Source organism: Bombus flavifrons, chromosome 10, assembly GCF_040668555.2.
Source record: "Bombus flavifrons isolate JBK064 chromosome 10, iyBomFlav1_principal, whole genome shotgun sequence".
NCBI lineage: Eukaryota > Metazoa > Arthropoda > Insecta > Hymenoptera > Apidae > Bombus > Bombus flavifrons.
Genome location: NC_138451.1, coordinates 7325292 through 7343347, shown reverse-complemented (window position 1 = coordinate 7343347; position 18056 = coordinate 7325292). Strand labels below are relative to the sequence as shown.

The window sequence follows — 18056 nt, the reverse complement described above, 5'->3', positions numbered from 1 at the left end:
ATTTAAGATAAGTGCATTTGAAAATTCATATAATCGCGCCATCTTTTGTATTCCATTTAGCGTCACTCATTCTTTTTCAAATTGGTACTTCTGAAGATCTGAGTCTCACGAGATCTATAGCGTTCGGTATAGTATTTGAATATATATAAATTTATAGTTCGATTCAACAAAATTCGATCATTTTGTACTTTATAATAGCGATAAATATGTGTGACGGAAAGATAAAATACAGTAATTTACCGATTTCTGTGATTATCGTCAAAGGTTAGAAGAATTTATTCGAAAAAGATGATGATCAATTGGTAAGTTACACAAAATCAATAATTTCTATATAGATCGTATTTAATTTAAAAAATGAGGAATGACATTTGGAAGAATGCACACGTAGATATACAGTTGTATACATTATAACGATTTCTGTCGTTTCACATATCGTTATTTACGAGTGCAATTGTTATTTTCATTTGTTGTGCTATGACAAAGAATTATACTCGTATGTAAGTATGTTTCATTGTGATATATTTAAAATCAATACAATTGCGACATGACAAATCTAATTAATTCAACGATTATTAGAAAATATTATTGGAACTACAAATTATAAATATAGCTTTATTGCATTTTTTAGTAAATAACTGCTTAACCCAATACATTTTCAACTAATTTAAAAGTAACAATAGATTTATAAAGATTTCTTATGAAAATAATAATTTTTCAAAATTACATTATTTTTCCATACTTTTATTATAAGGCAAAAATTAAAATATATTTAAGTTAAACAACTTAGAAACTTGTGAAGCACAATTTAAAATATTACTTTGTTTAGTTGATAATTCACTTTTTATTTTTCTTTTGAAAAATACATAATTCCTTATAATTTGTACAATTTTGTAAATTGATTTCTATTATATTGAGATATATCATTTTGATTAAAAAAATTTGTATGATTAAATTACATGCGAGATACAGGAGCGATATCTAGTAAAGCAAGTGCATTTTGAAGCACAATTTGCAATGCATGTAGCATATATAATCTGGCAGTCATTGTTGGAATCAAATGGTCATATGCTTCCTATAATGAAACAATAATATATAAATAATAAATTATTAATCATGCAATAAGGTCTATAATTCAATCATTAACATTAGTCAGTAATAAAACTTACAGTTAAAATTCTAATTCTATGATAGTAGATGCTAAATTTTTGGCACAGTTTAGACAAAAATATACAGATAAATTGTGTATTTGTTTGGAAGACAGGATCATATCTTAAGCAATCCTTTATCATTTGTTGATATCCAATAACAAAATTATATATAAGTTCCCATTCTTCCTAGAAATTATAAAGTTTCTGAGTCATTGTTTGTTCTCTTTCATAAATTGGAGACATTGATAATTCAGTATCTTTTGAATAAAATACCTCTTGATTTAGTAAAGAAAAATCTATATCATTGACACATGGTAAATTAGGATATTCTCCTCTTAAACTTTTATCATTATACTTTTCAATGATAGCTGTTATTCTTGCTGTATTATATAATATAAAACATCCACCTAAAAACTAATAATGGTAGAAATTGTTTCTTTAAAAATTCCAAGAAATTCATGCAAAATTCAGAGATGAAAGAACCTTTTGTGTTTGTGGTACTTTTATCGGTAGCAACATTGCATCCAATAAAAACAGGACGGCTTGGTTTTACAGATAATAATTCAAATGTAACTGTTGCTTTTGCAAGATTTTCAAGGAAACGTTCTTCTGTTTCTACATTGAATTCTCGTGCTTCAAAATATTTATGTTCATTTAATGCTTTCAATTCTATAATTTTATTGTTAATATATTCTTTATACGTTAGTTTTGTCTCTTTACAGTTTGTTTCTGTATTTTTTACCACACCACATATATACCTCTCATAATTTTCTCTGACATTTCCTTGTGACTTAGTGGTAAATACAAATCTGTAATCAGAGTGCTCATCTGATAGTTTAGACCCATGTAGAGTCAAAATCTTTTCAGTGACACGCTGTATTAAGTGTAATCTTCTAGTTGTGAGTTCTGATTCGTTATCTTGGAGCGATATGAAACTAAAGATCTTGTTAACTGAAAAAGTTTTTCCAAAGTCATTCTTAAATGCTATAACTGATTTGATCGAGCTCTCTATAAGAGGGGTACGTTGTAAAAATAAACAAACTCTTTCTCTCTCTAAAAGATACTTGTGTAATTTTATAGACCAATTACTACTCGATGATATTAACAACTGTAAAACCTGCAAAGATATCTTTTAGTTTTATAGCTAGGTTATGTTTCTTTCCTTTATGATGATATTTTGTATTATATTTTACCTGATTTGCAATGTCTGCATCAGTATTGTTATTTGTTCCACCACCTCGAACATATAGAAAATGTTGCAAAATTGTTGTACACTCTTTTTCACATTTATCTGTGTCTTTCAACAAGTTTTTCCATACTTTAAGGCTAGGTATAAAATATAATTCACCATTTATTGCTAACTTTTCATTATTTACCTTGACAACTGAGGTATTTTTGCAATTATTACCACTTAAATATGACGTTATATTATTTATAAGCAACTGTATGCAAATGGGTGATGTGTTTTCCATTTGTGACTCCATGTGTCAGTCACTCCAATATGAAGTAACTTTAACAACTTACTCCAATATGAAGCATATGATTCTGACATTAGTTTCACTTATAAGACATGTAACATTCTTAACTTACGTTTTTTATTTCAATTATTAAAATTATTTGTAAGCTATATAGTCCTATGATATACTCAAATCTAAATATGTTTTATAATTGATATATGGTAATTAGAGGTTGTTGAAACTACAAATATTATAGACAACTAAATTAGAAAAATTTGTAACAGTTTTTGAAGCAAAATAATTAAAACGAACGTGACTTTTCAGTAGTTTCTTTATTAGAGTCACAAGTCGAATTGTGCAAATAAGTGATTGTAAACATTAACATTAATATAATAGTAGCTATACTTAACATAAGGTATGTACGTATATTTTACAAATTCATCACAAAAAACAATTTTCTATTTAAGCGTATCTAGACTGACGATCGATCATTAAGTAAATTTACTCAGCCATAGTACTGTAATTAAATTCTATAATTTACATCGCTCTCTTTGATAACAATTATCACATAGAATGATGATATTTTACGTATGCTATCGCAGCCAGTTCCTTGCAAAATTCTTCTGTCACGATCACGCTCTCGAACAAGATATTCTCCTTCACTCTAAAAATTACGAAACATTTAATCTTCCGAAATTACCAAACAACGAACGATAATAATTAATCATTCTTATTCGTATTTACCCTTCGTGAGAACAATCTTCGAGCAATCGTTCTCGTGTTTCCGTCAGCATTTGCTTGTGATCCGGCGTCTTTGGTACCTCGTTCACCAGCTGCTTGACAACTTTTTGCAAGCAGGTGAACAAGTTCTTCGTGCCGGGTGCTACTGGTAGCAACGGATTCAGTAAAAATTCATGCAGGTACGGATGAGGTAAAAGCGCAAGCCTCGAGATCACCACCGTCAGTTGCAGGTTGACCTCGTACTTTTGCCTTGGAATACTCGCCACTTTCTCAAAAAGCATCGTCATAAACGGCCCCATGTAAAATCTTATGGAACAATGGTCTGCTTCCGGCCTGGAATCGGAACTCGCAGAATCATCCACGGTTACTGCCTCTAGCGGCCAGGCCATTAGCGAGCAGTCTGTCAGCACAGTAGAATACTGCCTTTCCAAGTCAGCCATATACCGTTCGTAATTGTTCACGTCCGTGTCTGTTTGTAGATAACGAGGAATCAGGGACAGGAAACTGAAACGGAGGTTGATACGAAACTAAAAATTATATACCTTTACACTATTTCATTTGCATATGTAAGTATTGTTGCGCGAGGGAAAGTGTTCGAAGTTCTTTAGTACATACGCTGAGAAAACATATTCAGTTGGTGACGTATCGAAATGATTGATTGAGACTTTCTGTTGATTAAGCTTTCTCACTTTGTGTCACGCTTGTCAAGTACTATAAGCGTGTATATTATTGAATTATTACTTTTTTTAATATTCTATTTATTCGAGTGACAAGGAATGTCTCCGTCATAAAACGTTCTTTTGATGAAAGTTTTTCTTTTTTCTTTTTTTTTCTTTTCTATGTACGGTGGTGAGAGTTTCTGTAAGATTCTTACCAATTTACAATTCTATGAATATTACTAGGTGCTAATGTTCGACTATGACTTTGCTCGTAGGAGAGGTCTAGCGAACCCTTCTTCTTTTCTCTTTCTCTTTCGTCTTCCTCATCGCTCCAGGATGCAATTGCACTATCCGCCGCGGTGTTGTCGTAATAGCCTCGTGTTGACAAATATACTAATACGAGACAGTGCAGTATATGTTCATTTCGTTTCTCTATCATCTCCTCGAACAGCTTTAATGTTTCCAGCGTTAAATCGTCACTGTCCGTGAAGCAGTTGTCTATCAGCCTGTGTAGTACAGGTGACGTCCATACGTTTGGTATCTCTGGGCCTCTGTCGTGACCCACGAGCCAGTAACTTATTTCTGAAGAAAGAAATTATTAATATCGTTCGAATTAATTTTGAAATATTGTCAAGGACCAAAGAGCAATCTTTCTTCGTCTCCTACTATTTAAAGGAGAAAGTAAACGAACTCTATCAATGCTCCAAAAATTCCAAGCAAAAAAAAATAGTTAATTCTCCATATTTTCACATAAATTATATACTAACCTGTACATAAGGCGCTAGATGTTAATTCCTTCAAACATTTCGTAATCAACGCCGTGATAAGAACAACATGATGTTCAGCTAGGGCTGGTGTCACAATTTTCTCTAAGAAATTCACTTTAATGTTCTTCGCCAACGCGTTTGCCACGTCTGGATGCGCTTCCCTTATCAATTGATTGCAGTAATCAAACCACATGAAAAACGCTGCGACCTGTCTGCAGCCAGAAAATTTTTTCTCCTTCGTCCACATTGGCGAATCTAAACCCCAAGTAACATCCACGCCGTCGATCTCTGTTGGATCGACATGCGCTGGGATGGCGTTGAACAGGTTCTCTAATCTATTTGGTATCAGGGTTACTAAGTCACTGTTTGCTACCATTTGTGCGAACGATGGATCCTCCAAGGATGCAAGAACCATTATTCCTTCGCAGGCTCTTATCCTCACGGTATTATCCTAAAAGAGGAAACATTTTTGTTTAAGAATTTGTTGTCTGATTGACTGTTCTTTATATATTAGGATTTGGAATATTTAACCCATAGCTTTTATTAATATTGATATTGCAGAATTAGTCCGCAAAGTATGGATAACACAACATAAGGAGTTATTATGATAGTTTACTTTCATTACTTAAAATTCGTGCCTTACCGCGCTATTTATGTAACTCAACAAGGCATCTAATAGAAGGCATTTTGATTTCTGTGGCGTGTCCGGTCTCAGAAGATTCTGATCCCCTTCTGCGCAATTAGACTCCTCGAAAGCAGCCCCGTACTCAACGTCCAATCGTAAATCCTGGAGATTCTGCAAATGTGTATCTATCTCGTTCATCAGAACGACGTTTTCGCCTTTTTGAGAGATGTCGCAGTCCTGAGAGTCAGAAGATTGTACCGCGACATCCGAATTCTCATCGCAAATCGGTTTCTCGATTACCGGACTAGAAGATTGCGAGGCATTCTCCACTTCCCTGGAAGATATCGACCCGTTCGATTGACTAGATGATCCCCTCGTTCCATTCTTACTAGGTGGTCTGTTAGTCTCCACAGACCGTCTCCTACCATTTTCCGAGCTAAACAAATTGGGATTTATCAACGTGACCGCCTGAGTGTCCAGTGGTTCAAATAAGGGATTAAAGTTATTTTTTCTTCTGTTTGGGACGTAGGTAACTTTTTCCACTTCCACCCTTTCGGAATTCCTTCTGGTAGAGGCGTTATGCCTCTGAACAGTCGGTGCATCGTTTATTATGTTGGTCACGTGAGGGTACTTGCAAACTAGGAAGCAAAGCGTGAGAAGGAACTGGACCTCCTCAGCTTCCATAGGCGATGGTGGGTTTCCATTGCACAGAGCGATCAATCGTTGCACTGGTCCATAAATCGACGTATGATGCAGCAGTGGGTACTTAGATCTACCCAGCAATTTTCTTAAAAAAGACAGGCAAATGGTTCTCATTCCGGGTGGAGTTTCCGCGCTGGCGAGCGTAGCCAGCAGGTCCAGTAGCTTGTGCTGCAACAGGTATTCGAGGCATGGTCCTGGTTCATTTTCGTCCTTCTCCTCTTCTAGCAATATTTCCAGTAATCTGTCTAAATGTCGTGGTATTCCCGTGGACTGTATGGGCACCTTGCAATCTGTCAGGTGGTTCACATAAAAGTTCATAAGCTGTTTCCAATGGTAGGTGAAATCTTGCAGCGGCGTGGCAGGCGGTGCTATCTGCAAACGATAAAAATTCATAAGTACAGCGCCTCGTTTAAAGGAAAAAAACTGATGACGACTAAAACGTCGACCAGGAATCGTACTACGTCGTTTGAGTCGTTGTTGAGAAAAACCAAGTAGGATACAAAACACGGTAGATTATTAAACGTGCACATGTTAATGAGCTACGGTTGGTTCGCCCGTAGGTGCAACTTGAAATAATTACATAAGCCGCTAAATATAACGACGTACATCTTGCAACGATTAGACAACGCGCAAATACGCGTGTCGATCGAGATGGGCAGATTTTGCGTATTACCGGCATGGTATTGGCCGGCCGAAAGTTGGCTACGCCGCACCGTTGTGTTTGTTTGGATTTTTTTATAGGCGCCAAACGAGCGCGATTTAAATCGATCCGGGCGCGCACGAAGGACGAGAAGAAAAAATTTGTAAGAGTAGACAGTAGCGTATCGACTATAGCGAAAGGCACAATATACAGATCGATACACGCAGAACGTAAATAAATACAATGGCACATGTAACAACGCGCGGTGGTCGAACGAAGAGAAATCGTCGTTTACGTAAAACATATAATGCCGCACTACGATCGATGGATACTGCCTTAAAATCTCTCTTACACTGTTTACAATGCTCTGCAAACAAAGGAAAAAATATAAATGAAAATGTGCGTGTCTTTTTTTTCTCGGACAAATGAATGGAGAACATTGTACGCAGTCGCGTGGTCGAAAACAGAACCGACGACGAAACTGCGGAATTTATCAGGGTTATCACTCACCACATCAATGGCATTCTTCAACGCGATTTGAATGCCACTAATCATCTTAACGCACCGTCCGATCCTGGTCCACGATTATTTCTCGTTATGCACGCGCCCTGTGGCCGTTTCTCGTGTAATCGCCCGTTTCTGCATAATTTCTCATTGTTCGTTCCCGTATCACGGTCCTATACCTCACTGTCGCCGCGACAGCGAAACTTTGCTGCTTTGACGTGTTTTGTTTCCTCTCAGCTACCACCAGGTGGTGTTGTTATCGCCAAGCATGTATGTATCATATATATACATATTGTTATGACGTTAGGTACGATGATTGAGAAGAGAGATTGGGGGAACGGTACAGATTACATTGCGCGTAGACTTGCATTTGTTAGTTTCGTCAAATAATAGATTTATTTTGAGAGAAATTTTATATGGATATTTTAAATGATTTTTCGCTGGAAAAAGTAATCGATTTGTAAAGATAAACGTAGTTCGTAGCCACCTAGTGGCGTGCAGAGAAGATGTCGATGTAGTAAATACATTTCGATTAGGCTTGCCAGGGGTCGAAAAATTAAGTGAAACCAAATTTGTAGATTTGAATTGTGATTTCTTCGGTACGGGAAGATTATACTGAATATTTTAATATCCCTTTCCGGATTATTCACTCGAATTTATATCAGAATTGAATGCGATTAAAATTACTTGTTCCGTTATCTTCAGTATTTCTCCTATTATATATCACTCATTTTCTAATCAAGGTTGATCGATATAATCGCTGATAAGATTCTGAAATACCTGCCTAAATATGCTAATAGAACGTCTAACTATCGGGAATATTTACTCGTGTTTACCGTGATCAAATATTCAAGAAATTAAATAAATCTCGTACCATTTCAATTTAAAAAAGTCCAAAATTTTCCTACAAAACCTTCGCGCAATAATTATCATTGCGAATGCTCTATCTCTTTAAATAGCCACCTTATCTTTATTGTTCCCCTTCCGTCTACGAGGGAAACTTTTATTATTTTTAACTTTTAGTGTTTCTTAGAATTGCAAACTCTGTCTTATCAAAAGATCTTATCAATATATTAATATATCAGATATATATGCTAACGTAATAAAAACCGAAAAAAAATATTTAAATTATATTTATTAAATACATAAATTAAATGTATATATAATATATTGATATATTAAAAACATTGATCGAGCACCAAAATGTTCTCAACTCTTTTCAAACGCGGCATGGTAATGGCACATCGATCGTGAGCAACAAGATTTACGATGACTTTTATTTTGCACCTTTAACGTGTACACATCTCAACAACATTAACCAGTTTGTGAATATAAAAAAAGTCGTGACAAAAAATCGTGAAAGCGGTTCAGGCTCCGCCGATATAATCGATTCGCTGTCTTCGACGATCTTTCAATTCTACTCGCTTCTTCGAATCGATCAATTCATTCACGATTAACCAAGGAAAACAACTTTGTCTCTCACTAAACATCCTACCAAATTTCTTATCGGACACTCGACGCTTTTACAAATACGCTGTCGCGATCTAAATCGATGAACAGTACAGTTAGATCGCGCGCCTCATGAAGCCGCTGATTTTTCTTACGCAGCCTAGAATATAGTAATTCGATGCTCGATCACGAGAATTCCTCGCATTGTAGGAATCTGAACGTGTACTCGCACTGGTACTCGTACTTTGCCGCTTTTTTCTGTCACATTAATTATCTTTAGATCTGTGCAGACGCATGACACAATATCGTTGGAATTTCGCACCAGTGGCGCTTTACTATTTTATTTTTCTTTAAAGCTGACAATTCGAACGGAAGAACTTTATTTTTCGTTTATATATAGAATTCAGTTATACAATTGGCTATAGTTGTACTATCCTTCTTGAGACACCTTTATCGATCCACAATTCCAATAATTTTTTAGTACCATTTTCCGATGCTTCAACAATCTCTAATACCAATTTCCGATGCATCGTCAACAATCTAAAACTACGGGATACGGAATCACACAGCGTCACTATCAACAAAATCACAACGAAATAGCGTCGTTGGTGTGCATGGTGTCTTACAATAATAATCGGTAGAATACGCGACGACACGTTTCGTGCTCTTGTCGACATCGCACGTTAAATCGAACGCTACGCTCACGTGGGTCCGCGTGATCGCGCTAAGTATACCGCGGTAGAGCTACTCACCGCCTTTAGTCTCAACAGTCGCCGCAACATCGATGACGAGAGACCAGCAAACGATCGGAGACGAACGTTCGATTCGGCTCGGTTCGAGGAAACGGGACGAAGCAGAGAGAATCTTCTTCGCGTGAAACGACGATTACAAAAGAATTCTCTTTCTCTCTCTCTTCGTCGATAGATCGACCGTCCACGCGAATTTTATCGGTACACACCGCGAAGTCTTATCGAAATGACGACGAAAATAAATACAGAATATATAGCAACGATTCCTCGTCCTGGCCAAGCTTTTGACCGACACTTTTCTTCCCGCCACTGTTTCGTAATCCGAGAACACGAACCGAATGACAATCGAGCCGAGATCCGGAAAGTACGGGGCGATCCTCATCGCGCTTTCGAGTCGCGTACGAAACAATAGGAGGAAAACTTTGGAGTAAAGATAGAGGAGCGATGATTCTTCTTTCTTCAGGTCGCCAGGATCTGTTCGATCCGTATCGTGCTTCTTATGTTCAAACCACGAATGTACGAATTTTCTACTATTTCTGATAAAGTCCCTCAAACCGGGCTGAATGTTTTTTTTTTAAATTATATAAATCGAGACGATCAGTTCGATACGATTGACTTCAAAAATATCTGATTACTTTATATTTAATTATAAATTTCTATGATCTATCGAACCATAATATCGATATTAATGATATAAGAAGAATATAATGGCATAAGGAGGACGATATCAGGTCATAAGTGACACGGTTCTTCTGAGTCTTGAGTTTTATATAATAGAATTCGTTACGACCGTCAATTTTGTAAAGTTGTACTAGTAGCCGAATAAAAAACATATTAGCTCGACTAATTACTAGTTGCAAAAAATTGAGAGTAATACCTAGATACACATACATATGGTAAAATTTTGTTTATCCCAGGAATAAAACAGCTGCGATAATTATAATGAAATGGTTCTGGTAATACAAGTTTGTTCGCTAATTATTCCCTTTCAGAAAACTGAAGTCGAGCAAGTTTGTACGTTTTGTCTCATTGTAAGCTGATACATAATTTGATGCAACTGTTTCTTCTTTAACATGGATGCAATTTATACCGAACACTATCCAGTGTTCCTGTCTCCTCGATGCATTTTTTTTTTATATATTATATTTTATAATTTTACAATTTATAGGATTTTGTTGCGAATTTGCAAGACTTTACGAAAATGTGACGCGATCGAACGTTTCTTCAATTTAAAGACTTCGTCAATTGTATCATTTTTCTCTTGAATCCTTCGACCGCAGTTTGGATAATAAAAGCTCAGTTATGAGTTTCCAAACGTATCTTACACGGATTATTACCGTACTGAGGAAAACCTGCATTGCTTATGACTTACGAGAATGATCCAATATGCGGACAAAAGTATTGAGAAAGGAATTTGAGTATCGAGCAACTTTAACAATGATGTTTTTCGATTAAAATGAAAAAGTACTGGAATAGTATGAGTCTAAGTATCTTATTTTTATTACAATTTCGCGACAATAAAACGATAATAGAGATAACTGTCAATTTGCTCTCAAAACAGGTCGTTTATTATTCTGCTCCATCGATCTTTGAACTCCAAAGAAATATTCGCCTCTCGACACGAGAGAGTGGCGGGAAAACATAGTATCGAGAGTCACGACTTAGAATCAATCGCTCGTTCATATACGCGTTCACTCACACACTTGCCTCTCTCTCTTTCTTTTTTCTTTTTTAATTTTTTTGTCTTTCCTTTTTTGTCATCCTCTTTAATGTACGTTGTATAATTTAAGTCGCGACATCAATGGGAACGTCTTCGAAGAATCGTTCCGGAGACAATGCTAAAAGATCGTCCGTATATACGCGGCGATCGTCATTATCGTCGTCGTAACAATAAGAGCGACGTGCAAAGAAGACGTACGCGTTGAGCGCGACCGTGGCCTATAAATCTAAAAATACTTCAAACCGCCTAAATCCCTTAAAACGATACTACACATTTTTTTTTCTAATGAACTGTTGCAAAACACACTTTCTCTAATATTTGCTCGCGCTATCTCTTCGTCTTTTCATTTCTGTGTTTCTTTCTTTTTTTCTTTTTCGTCTCGATATTAATATACATATAATCTCGTTTTGCATACCGAACTTCTTTCACGCATGCATAACTTCTTTTACCCTCGTTCCGCTCATTCTTTCTCCACTTGCGCGACCATCGTCTCAATCACGCACGTCTAAACGTTACAATAAGATTACTGTAGGATAAAACGACGATACAAATAATTTATAAATCGCTCTATGTAAACCAAGGATCCGCCCGTTCCTTTTTTCATCCTCTTCCGCAAAGATTTCGGAGCAGTAGCGAAACAGAAGAGACTGACCCACAGGATCGCGAACCAGTCGCATCTTTGTGCATGTTCTGTCAAGAAGGAACATCGAGATCGACCGTTTTCGTCGACATTTCGTGATATATGATGTATCGCGAGCTAGGCGCACACGCATAATGCCGATAAATTCACGTAGCCTTTGCTTCGAAGGAACGATTGAAATTCTTTCAAATTCCTTCCATCCAGCCGCGTCTACGTATACGTATTTGTCTGCACTTATGGCAGTAATAAGATTTCTGTTGCACATTACTCGTAGTTCCGTTTATTAGTTTGCTCATGTGCAACCACGTCTCGCGTGAAAACATTTCGTTATAAATTTGCTCCGTTTCCTTCTCCGGTCTAGTAGTGACGAGCGTAAATATGCTCGTCGATTTGTAAGTACTCCTTCAAGTACCGTTGTTTCGATATTTTCGCAGAGATTAGGCTACGTTTTATGCTCTATGTACAAGTGCACATTCAGCTCTCATTCGTTTTCACACTCATTCATTCTCGATCTTGCTCTCTATTCTTCCTAACGGACAGAATCTCACTCGTTCTTTTATTTACCTATCTCTCCCTCTCTCGCTTCCTTTCTTTCATTTTTAGTTTATTTAATAGCTAGCTCTCTTCGACTTTTTCCTCAGCACATACGCGTGACTTCATACATTTTCTGTGTACGTATATGTTAATGGTGTGTCAAATTTGAATCGTTACTGCATATAACTTAATTTAATCTAAGTTTGAGGAGACGCTGTACAGCCGTTGTCTTCACCGGTGTCCGGCAGCCACTGCGGCGACCAGCGCCGCACCACGACCGCTGCCATCCTCCGAGAGCATTAAATCGAACTGGAAAAACAATATAATTTGTTAGAGCCTAAATTATCTCCAAGTTCTTTTCTCAGAGCTTTTTATTTCGCCAAATAAAATTTTATAAATTTGACTTAAACGACGGTTGTATAATACGGCAGAGACGTTGATAAGCAAATGTTCTTGAATCTTTCAATTATCGATTTTAATACTCGTCGTAATGATAAGATATAGGATTTTATTGAAATTACTGTTACACAACCGTCGTGCAAGAAAAACATGTCTCTTTAAAACAGCATATTCGTTGAAACTTTAAGAAACGAAACTGTTCCCACTGGTCTCACCTTATAATTCTGTAACTGGCTTATCTTCTCGGTCATAAGCTCGTGGAAGTACGGATGGAATCTGTAGACCGAACCATCGATTCCGACTGTTACGCTGTCTTCGCCCATTTTGTTCAATAACGTGGCAATTCCAGCGCTGGCCAGGTGAGCTGCTCTCCTCGACACAACAGAGCAAACGTACCTAACGTTTTCACAATCCTGGTCACTTACGTTTCGTAATCCTAATTCTGCTAGTACTTCGCGGCAGTTCGTGTATTTCCCTTTAGCATCGCTGAAACGAACGAAGAACAACATTTAACGTTGAACGTTGGGAAGGTGATTCGTTATAATTGCCTTCAGTCCTAGATTAGCGTTGTCAGATTCAGGATTTGCTTGGAATAACGAAAGAAATTAATTTAATTCATACTAAAATGTCGTAACTCGGAATGTGAAAAAATGAACGAAAGAAGAGATAGGAGATACGGAGAATCTCTATCGCGAGGAAAAGATATCCGATACGACTGCGTGATACTTACTTTTCGATTTCTGAAACGTATTTCGTGAAGAATTTGCCCCGTTTCTTAAGATCGCTGGGGCACTTTCCACCAAACAGTAGCCCGGCGTTCACCACTTTTTCGAGAACCAACCTCGTCAATTCTCCCATGTACATGCCCGAGATCATCTTCTCAAACAACTGTTTCGACGGATTGATCGAATTTGCGTCGATGGCTCGATCGAACTCCGTTAGAATAAAATCGAGCACACCACCCTCGCCGAACGCACCCCATTCGATATTGATCAGCATATACGGCTTCTCTTGCGAGAAGTTTCCTGGAATCGCACACTGTACGTTCGTCGTCTTCTCCACGTAACAGGCGTTGGTACCGGTTCCTGAAGCGAAACGAGATTTTATCTTAATGGGGAAAAAGTTTCATAATTCACTGTAATCCACTGTAATATTAGGTCCGCAAGTTTCGGTGTTCTTTCATTAGAAGAATTTTCAATATCTTTATTTAGAGAGAAGAGATTGATTATTAGATTTTTCCCTATTTGTGAATGATAAAAATGGAAAGAAAAGTAATATTCGTCACTCACCGACGATCAATCCGATACGGCAATTCCTGTTTTTCCAAGCACACGACATCAGAGTACCAGTGGTGTCGTTCAAAATGGCGCATACATCGATTTTCACGTCCTGTACGATACATCGTAATTATCATGGTTTCGCAATTAGCTACGACTAGCTATGTATTCATGCAACAATTGTTCTTATCGTTGTTTTCGACTCTCGTTTCTCGTTAACGCGATTGTTATGAAATCATTGACCGATTTAGAACCTATGATTTCTTTGCTTTTCTATACGTACTCTATATATTCTCACTAATAAACTCACAAGTTTGAGATATTATCCTCGTTGGTTTTGGAAAATAGAATCTGTATAAAGTAGAATTTTAACTTGCAATGTTTCAAGATATAGAATCAATTTATTGAATTAATGATACGTAATTTTACAAAAAAAAAATAAAGATATTTGTCATCGACGATTGAACAACTGTTTTAAAATAGAACGAAGTACTCACTTTTCTTTTTGCGATTGCCTTTTCGAGCAAAGCAACCACGTCTTCGCCGACTACACCGCTGCAATTAAAACCCTTCGTCCACCTGACTAGGTAGCCTTTGGTCAACCCGTGTTGAGACAATGGGAAGCTGAACGTAAAACCGAGAGGTAGACGCTCGTTGTGAAGGTTCAGGTCCTTGACGAACAATGCCAAACACTGAGCTATGTGATCGAAGAGCTGTGTACCAGTCCCTAACATGAGACTCTGTGGTATGGCGTAGATTTTGCTCTTCATGTCGAAATTCTGGTGATCCAAGGTGATCAAGAGCACCCTGAAATTCGTCCCTCCCAGATCCAAGGCCAGAAAGTGGCCCTTCTCTGTAAATCGGCAATAATTCAATTCGTACGATTGATTTTGACTATATTTAAATATTTCTTCGTATTGGAATTAGAAATATCGAGTTTCCTCTTTCCTCGAGAATCAGCGATACCGGGAATTTTTAAATAATTTTCCTTCAAAGTCTAGATCGTCGCGAATCAGAACAACCGATCTATAGGATTAGCAGCTATTTTCTTCGTTTTTGAACTTTCGAATAATTCTGATTCGTTACGGGAAATTGGTTTCTTAGCGATTATAAGAGATATACGTGTCCTCTTACCACTGCCATCGGGAAGGTCTTGGACGTAGGTCGCGAAACATTTCACAACCGCCTGATCGTGCGTTTCCTTCGATAGACCTTTGTTCATCTCATCGTCCAACTTTTGCATAACCATATGGAGCTGTTCGTTGGAAAGGATCAGCTCCTTGCAGATATCTCTTATCTGTAATAAATGAAAATGGAAACTGATTATCGATTTCGGTCTAACAATGGTCCCTGATACGAGCTGACCTTCGATAGGTCTTCCATATACAGGGTGTCTGTACCTGTAATTGGCGATTGTACGCGACGAAATAAGTCGAAGATATAAAATAACTTTTCTTCGTACGAAGCTCTATTTAAAAAAAAAAAAACACTTCCTCTAAATATTAGTTGTGAATTACACCTTAACATAGTAACACCAGAAATCGAATTTATTTTTTCCTAATTTTCTCTCTATTACAGCGTGTCCCACGGAACCCCGTCTACCTGAAATATCTCCGTTATTTTAAATAATTCCATATCATGCGTTTCACTGAATCCTTCAACTTTCGTTAATGACATTTTCACGCATCGTTTGAAATAACGACAATACTCCAGGTGGACAGAGTTCGTGGGACAACACTGTACTTATCAGTATCAGGTTAATATTAACTTCGTAAGTATCATGAATATTAAACGTGTCTTGAAACGCAAATCGTCAGTCGTACGTATAAATCGGAATAAAGCTGTTTCATTCTATGAGTAGCATTTATTTCGAAGAACGAGCGTGCGTTCGCGACTATCCAGTCGAAAGAATGCTGATGGGATTTACTGTGCACTTTTGTATGGCTTCACGAGCACCCATATGCGCGTACAAAAATGTGGATGTCACAGGCCGGAACAATAGTCGCGGACGATTATGGGAAGAGTGACGGATATCGAGGAGAGAGTCGACGAGAGTGTACGATGTGACAACGAGAGGATCAGAGTCGAGAATGAAGTACCTGTTTAATAGACTTCTGTCAGAAAATATTTAGGCATTCGACCGTGTCATCGAGAACTGATTGCAAAATATAAGCGTTTAAGGATTGAGACGAGTCGCTTTGTAAATATAGAGACAAGATCTTGTTAACGTTCGTCACTTTTTAGTACCAAAATATTATTATTAAATTTTCTGCATATGTTTCGCTCCGATTCCTTGACACGTTTAACTCCACGCAGAGTTTAAGGTTTCTAGCGTAGAAATTTAAATATAGATCAATAGATAGACTCCAATCGTATGATTACATTTCTCTTTCTATTCTTTCCGCTTGTCGGTCAATTTAGCTTTCCGACGCGTCTAACTTCGCGTAAACCTTGTGCTTCGAATCTTAAAAATAGGTCGGAGATTTACGTTGCCATACTCGGTCGTAGGAAAATACTAACTGGCCTAAGCTGTCTATGCGCCATTCTTTTCTCTCTTTACTCTGGAAGATCGTATCTTTCGACAATTCAAAACTTTATGGTTTTATTCAATGTTTAAAGCTAAGGGAGACCAAGTTTACATATACTGGAAATTATTTTCTAACGACGAAATTAGCCACTAATACTATGACTTCGGTCTTTCAAATCGAAGAGAAAGTCTAGTTATCTACAATGAGATACTCGTTTCTCAGGAAAATAATTGTTTCTTTGCGAAATCGTTTGAAGATTCGACATGAACTTTGATTAAAAGTCCATCCTTTGACCTACGACCACATTTGCATGTTTCTTTTTATATGAAAGTTTTTTCGCTTCTAGATATTACGGTTAATTTGTCATAAGCGTTAGGATAGTAATATCAACTCATTATAATAATTTATTACGATATCTTTAACTATAATTTTTAACTCGTACCTTAAATTTATTCAAATATTTTTGTTCTTCAGTTCGGAGACAAGATTTTGAAGTTTTAAATCATTTACTAATCGCTATATCTGAACTAAATCACTATATAGAATAGTCAAATTCTTGAAATAGATAAGCGTATAGTTAATGTAGTCCGTTGGACGGTGCCAAAGCCTGAAAATTTATCTCTACTACTTCCTTGTTTTTTGTAGAAATTGTCACGGAAATTGTAATTTATTTATGTAATTTCGAATTTTATCACACGATTGAAATTCATTTAATACGTATACCGGTCATTTAATATTCCCGACGAAAATATGTTGAATTTTTCATTAACGCGATGTGTTGAATATTTTTTTCAACGGAAAACGTCAGTCGGATAAATGATAATCTATTTTAAGCAACGTAATTTATATTTTATTTCTTCCGCGAAGAAACAGGGAAATAAACATTCGACTTGCATAACACGACATTTTTCAAGCATCTAATATCAGCAGATAAAGTTATTCGAGCAAGTAATTCTTTAATTAATTGACCAATCAGCGTTCATCATGTTACGATTGATAACCTACAATGTGCGAAGAGCCAACAAGCAAAAACTGTTGAGATATCGTCGTACAAATTGCTGTTACAAAATCTAGCTCGATACTAACTGCCACGTATCAGAGATGCTCATTCGTTGCAAGGGTTCTATCTAAAATCCTGAACGTGCCAAATGTTCGCTAAAACTATACACCTCCAAATTCGATTCCATTCAACCTGATCTTAACCTGTCATCGATTTTCATCAATTACGGTAGAGAAAAGCGGATGAAAGGAAAATGCAACGAACTACAATAGTTGGGTCACGACACGTTGACAGAGATTTTACGCTCGATAATCGCGTTGTAAACAGCTCGCACGTGAGAGATCTCGAGCGAGATCAAACGCGCATAGATGTAAGTACTACATACTCTTCTTATTCCGATCGGCCTTGACGATTTTACGTCAATGTGGATGAACGTCGGCGTCGTTAAAGCGCCTTTCCACGTGATTCGTCGCTTGATCCACCGCAGGTGCACACTCTCTCTCTCTCTCTCTCTCTC

General features: G+C 37.1%; 3 protein-coding genes across 12 annotated transcripts in view; all 3 read right to left on the bottom strand.

Annotated features, from left to right (window-relative positions):
* Positions 1-878: 878 nt before the first annotated feature.
* On the bottom strand, positions 879-2656 carry LOC138183797 (DALR anticodon-binding domain-containing protein 3). The gene is made up of 5 exons (XM_069121190.1): positions 2342-2656; positions 1632-2265; positions 1422-1555; positions 1167-1334; positions 879-1072 (listed from the first exon to the last, which is right to left on the bottom strand). Exons 1-5 carry the CDS (start codon positions 2630-2632, stop codon positions 953-955), a joined length of 1347 nt encoding a protein of 448 aa, XP_068977291.1. The 5' UTR covers positions 2633-2656; the 3' UTR covers positions 879-952.
* Positions 2657-2918: 262 nt separating this feature from the next.
* Positions 2919-10084, bottom strand: LOC138183792 (FHF complex subunit HOOK interacting protein 2A). Of its 6 annotated transcripts, XM_069121173.1 has the most exons (7): positions 7250-7468; positions 7092-7106; positions 5416-6471; positions 4773-5223; positions 4221-4587; positions 3350-3850; positions 2919-3269 (listed from the first exon to the last, which is right to left on the bottom strand). In XM_069121173.1, the coding sequence occupies exons 1-7, from the start codon at positions 7292-7294 to the stop codon at positions 3170-3172; spliced, it is 2535 nt and encodes an 844-aa protein (XP_068977274.1). In that variant the 5' UTR covers positions 7295-7468; the 3' UTR covers positions 2919-3169. The 6 variants fall into 6 exon arrangements, with proteins under 6 accessions (XP_068977274.1, XP_068977276.1, XP_068977275.1 ...); XM_069121175.1 differs by lacking the exons at positions 7092-7106; positions 7250-7468 and adding an exon at positions 9445-10084; XM_069121174.1 differs by lacking the exon at positions 7092-7106.
* Positions 10085-11511: 1427 nt separating this feature from the next.
* Positions 11512-18056, bottom strand: part of Hex-A (Hexokinase A) — a 34359-nt gene continuing 27814 nt past the window's right edge. For all 5 annotated transcript variants that reach the window (XM_069121184.1, XM_069121183.1, XM_069121186.1 and 2 more), the window contains exons 2-7: positions 15146-15308; positions 14509-14864; positions 14024-14123; positions 13465-13819; positions 12950-13220; positions 11512-12644 (exon numbers count right to left, since the gene is read on the bottom strand). In XM_069121184.1, the coding sequence (XP_068977285.1) occupies positions 12567-12644; positions 12950-13220; positions 13465-13819; positions 14024-14123; positions 14509-14864; positions 15146-15308 (1323 nt within the window). In that variant the 3' untranslated portion in view covers positions 11512-12566. The remainder of the gene's footprint in view (positions 12645-12949; positions 13221-13464; positions 13820-14023; positions 14124-14508; positions 14865-15145; positions 15309-18056) is intronic.

What these genes read in the sequence shown, in the direction of transcription:
- LOC138183797 (XM_069121190.1), bottom strand. Translation starts at nt 2,632, where the DNA reads ATGGAGTCACAAATGGAAAACACATCACCCATTTGCATACAGTTGCTT. An exon ending in ATGCAGACATTGCAAATCAG is followed by an intron (nt 2,266 to 2,341) that starts GTAAAATATAAT and finishes ATATCTTTGCAG; the next exon opens with GTTTTACAGTTGTTAATATC. An exon ending in AAGTACCACAAACACAAAAG is followed by an intron (nt 1,556 to 1,631) that starts GTTCTTTCATCT and finishes ATTAGTTTTTAG; the next exon opens with GTGGATGTTTTATATTATAT.
- LOC138183792 (XM_069121171.1), bottom strand. Translation starts at nt 6,991, where the DNA reads ATGTGCCATTGTATTTATTTACGTTCTGCGTGTATCGATCTGTATATT. An exon ending in ATCTAGCGCCTTATGTACAG is followed by an intron (nt 4,588 to 4,772) that starts GTTAGTATATAA and finishes TTCTTTCTTCAG; the next exon opens with AAATAAGTTACTGGCTCGTG. An exon ending in GAAGATTGTTCTCACGAAGG is followed by an intron (nt 3,270 to 3,349) that starts GTAAATACGAAT and finishes CGTAATTTTTAG; the next exon opens with AGTGAAGGAGAATATCTTGT.